The sequence below is a fragment of the Hyperoodon ampullatus genome (assembly GCF_949752795.1).
Source record: "Hyperoodon ampullatus genome assembly, chromosome: 12".
NCBI classification, from domain to species: domain Eukaryota; kingdom Metazoa; phylum Chordata; class Mammalia; order Artiodactyla; family Ziphiidae; genus Hyperoodon; species Hyperoodon ampullatus.
In genome coordinates this window covers 5315393-5319844 of record NC_136925.1, presented here as the reverse complement: position 1 = coordinate 5319844, position 4452 = coordinate 5315393, and the positions used below count along the sequence as shown (strand labels likewise).

Sequence of the window (4452 nt, the reverse complement as noted above, 5' to 3'; positions counted from 1 at the left end):
TGCTCAGTGCCGGGGCCTGTGGACGCGTCAGGGCCTGAAGGGTCCTCTCTGAAGGGAGGACATCATGGCTTTGAGACACAGACAGTGGCTACACTCCGTCTCAGTGGCCTGCCCCCCGAAGCCACCTGCTCAGCCCGAAGCACTGAAGAACCGGTGACGACGGGGACGTGGCCTTCCTCCTGTAGTGGTGAGGCTCCACCTGGCCCTCAAGGTGCCTTCCCAGGCGGGCCTGGGCTGCAGGAGCTGGCGGGGCCTGTCCCTTGAGGTGGGAGGCCTGGGCCAGTGGCTGCGCCTTCAGTTCTCGGAGAGAGACAGGGCCAGGGCGGCCTGGCAGGCAGCCTCCTCGTCGATGCTGTAGTCCACGAAGGTGTCGTAGGAGAACTTGTGCCGGGGGAGCAGGTGCTGCAGGAAGTTGGTGCTCTGGTAGCTTGGGTCGCCCCAGGCCATGGCCAAGCAGATGGGACACACCACGCGGTTGGGGTCGCTGCGGTGGTTGTCCACGCAGTGCTTCACCAGCTTCTGCTGGTCCAGGCTGCGGGCACCACAGTAAGGGCAGGCGAAGGTGGACCTGTTGGGGACAGCGCTGGGGATGGGCTGGGACATGGGCACCACAGGGACGAACTTAGGATGGTTGGCCATCTGCTCCTGGACCTTCAGGCAGGAGGCAACGTGCACCCTCATCTTGGCCAGCATCACCTTCTTACTGCAGCCCCGGTAGGGTGGCTTGTAGGACGAAAGCTGCTTCTCCACATGGGCGGTCTTGTCTACTTTCTTGGCGTCGAAGGGCAGGCGGCACAGTGGGCACGGGGGGACGACACCCGCAGGCATGGCTGGAGGCACTACCCGAAAAACCTCTAATTCCTGCAGCCAGTGGGACAGCTTCACCGCTAACCAAGCCGTCCTTACAGGGACGTGAGGAAAGTCGGCCTCCCTGTCCCTTCTACCCACTGGCTCCACTTCTGCCTTCCAGGGCCGGCATGTATCTTTTTGAATTAGAGTTTTCTCAGAATATATGCCCAGGAGTGGGATTGCAGGATCATATGGTAGCTCTATTTTTATTTTTTTTTTAAGGAACAGCCATACTGTTTTCCATAGTGGCTGTACCAATTTACATTCCCACAACCATGTAGGAGGGAGGGTTCCTTTTTCTCCACAGCATTTATTGTTTGTAGACTTTTTGATGTTGGCTATTCTGACTGGTGAGAGGTGATACCTCATTGTAGTTTAGATTTGCATTTCTCCAATAATTACCAATACTGAACATCTTTTCATGTGCCTGTTTGGCCATCTGCATGTCTTCTTTGCAGAAAAGCCTATTTAGGTTTTCTCCCCATTTTTTTGATTTTTTTTTTTTTGTATTAAGCTGTATGAGCTGTTTGTCTATTTTGAAAATTAATCCCTTGTTGCTAACATCATTTGCAAATATTTTCTCCCAGCCCCTAAGTTGTCTTTTCTTTTTGTTTATTGTTTCCTTTGCTGTACAAAAGCTTTTAGCTTTAATTAGGTCCCATTTGTTTATTTTTGTTTTTATTTCCATTACTCTAGGAGACAGATCTAAAAAACTATTGCTGCAATGTATGTCAAAGAGTGTTCTGCCTATGTTTTCCTCTAGGACTTTTATAGTATCTGCTCTTACATTTAGGTCTTTAACTCATTTTGGGTTTATTTTTCTATATGGAGTTAGAGAATGTTCTAATGTTATTCTTTTACATGTAGCTGTCCAGTTTTTCCAGCAACACTTATTGAAGAGACTGTCTTTCCTCCATTGAATAGTCTTACCTCCTTTGTCATAGATTAATTGACCATATGTGAGTTTATTTCAGAGATTTCTATCCTGTTTCATTGATCTACATGTCTGTTTTTGTGCCAGAACCATACTGTTTTGATTACTGTAGCTTTGTAGTATAATCTGAAGTCAGGGAACCTGATTCCTCCAGTTCCGTTTTTCTTTCTCAAGACTGTTTTAGTTTTTTTGGGTCTTTTGTGTTTCCATACAAATTAAAATTTTTTCTTGTTTTAATTCAGACATTATGCATATTCATTTTATTATCAAGTCCTCACTGGGCTTTATTTGTAGGTCCATACTCAGCAAAACTTCCATTAAGAAAAAAAAAAAAAAAGCATGAAGAACCTAGGGGTAAGATGGGAATAAAGACACAGACCTACTAGATAATGGACTGGAGGATACGGGGAGGGGGAAGGGGAAGCTGTGACAAAGTGAGAGACTGGCATGGACATATATACACTACCAAACGTAAAATAGATAGCTAGTGGGAAGCAGCCGCATAGCACAGGGAGATCAGCTCAGTGCTTTGTGACCACCTAGAGGGGTGGGATAGGGAGGGTGAGAGGGAGGGAGATGCAAGAGGGAAGAGATATGGGAACATGTGTATATGTATAACTGATTCACTTTGTTATAAAGCAGAAACTAACACACCATTGTAAAGCAATTATACTCCAATAAAGCTGTTAAAAAAAAAACTAATATGCTGTAAAGTTCTCTGATGGATAATGATCACAAACAACAACTCTAAACAAACAAAAATGATATAGCATGAAAGCTTACAAACAAGCTGAGGTAGAGTTTTGGCTTATAGTGTTTTTGTTATTTTTCTGAAGTAGAAATACCACCTTTCCAATAACTTTGAAGGTAAATCTTAACTTGCTGGTAAGTACACTATGATAAATACTTTCAAGGAAGAAAAATTCAGAGGCAAGAAGGAAAAGGGCATCTTTGGGGGATGCTCACTAGCCCACCAACCTCTGAGCACTGACGTGAGTCCCTTCACGGCCATAATCTTTCCTCATCATCTGGTCTCCACCATCACAGCCAAGTATGTCTCCCAGCCTTACTCTATTAGATGTTAGAATCTTTATTTTGATGCATTTTATCTGTTAAAATTTCTAACATTTATTTTCAAGGTAATCTCATTATATGTTCAAGGTTTGATTTTAGTGGAATAACAAGTGCATGTATCAAACTGCTCTCCAGATATTTAATTTGAGGATTGTAGAAAATCATTATGTATTATTGCTGTGTCGAACCTATTTTATTTCCTTTCTCACATCCCTTTCTGTCTTTCTGAGGCCCAAGCACATACTGAAGATACTCAACTCATTTAATATTTCAAAGCAACATTGGGAGAATGATTCTTTCTGCATCTAATAAGGAGGTGTGTCAAGAAGTAAATGTTGTTTTGATGTTGAATCAAACTACTGACAACCTCTATGTCTAGAACAACCAGAATTCATAAGTCTTTGGTGTCCTGGAGAAAGGGATCCCTAAGAAAAGGAAACGTTTTCCTTATTGACCACAGGGATGTATCCTGAGAGTCTAAAATGTTGACCCTAAGTCTGCTCAGGAGATCAGCACAAATTATTTAAACTTGAAAAGTCACTTTGGACGCCCCATGCAACACCCATCCCACAAACGCCTTATGGCTTGAAGCATATGAGTTGAACAAATATATGAATCATTGTACATTCTTCTGGAATCTCCATATGTTCGACTGGCCAAGAGTAAGATTGTTTTCCACTGGATTGTACCATCTTTCCTTGAATGATTATGCTTGAATTATTAGAGCAAAGCTATAGAGTATTTCAGTATATCTTTTCTAATAGTTCTTAAATATCAGTGAGTTGAATATCTCTTGTCCATGGAAAGAAAGCTTGGTAGTAGTGAAAAACATACAGAAAAAGCATGGTTGGGGACATAAACTAGCCATATGTCTCAGATACAATAAAATATTTTACATTAAAAAATAATACTTCATAATTAAAACATATTTGGTAAAATGATAAGTGCACAGATCATATAGAAAAATGTTTTTTAAAGGGGAATAAATGAATAAAACTTAAAAAGAGTAATAAAAGAAGAGATTTAAAAGTTGAAAAGATTGAACTACATATTCTCTCAGGTGATCTATAATGACAAGAGAATAGATGGCATTGCTAATGAGAGGGGAAAGGTCCCAGAGTGGAGTGTCAATCACAGCTTAGTCAAAGAGAAGTTCAGAAGTAAAACTTGGCAAATCAGAGGAGGTAAATAGTTCCAGAAACATAAGGCTTTATAGTGAGACACCAGAGGAGAAAAAGATAAAAGTTGCAGAAAAAACAAGCAGGGATATTTACAGATAGAAAATTAGGTATGTATAGAAGGGAGAGTTGAGGAGGAACTTTGAAAACTGGAAGTGGTTTTACCTGAAGGTTATCAGGAATTCAACAGCCCAGTAAACTGGTCCTTTTATTATAAATTTCCCTTACATCTGAGGTGCTTATCATATGGTGAAGGTAAAAACCAGAATAATATAAATTTAACATCAATGTGCGGACTTGGAGACCAGAGGAAGTCATATTTTCGACTATGAAAAAATGGGAAGTATATGGGACCACAGAATCCTAGGGTTGAAGGCATCTGATGGGTGTCAGTTGCTTGAGTTTCATTTATAAATT

General features: G+C 41.6%; 1 protein-coding gene across 1 annotated transcript; it reads right to left on the bottom strand.

Moving 5' to 3' along the window:
• Nucleotides 1–294: 294 nt before the first annotated feature.
• Nucleotides 295–681, bottom strand: LOC307061676 (E3 ubiquitin-protein ligase RNF166-like; the record flags this gene model as incomplete). Its single annotated transcript, XM_079716923.1, has 1 exon — nt 295–681. The coding sequence occupies one exon, from the start codon at nt 679–681 to the stop codon at nt 295–297; it is 387 nt and encodes a 128-aa protein (XP_079573049.1).
• Between the last annotated feature and the right edge of the window lie 3771 nt (nt 682–4452).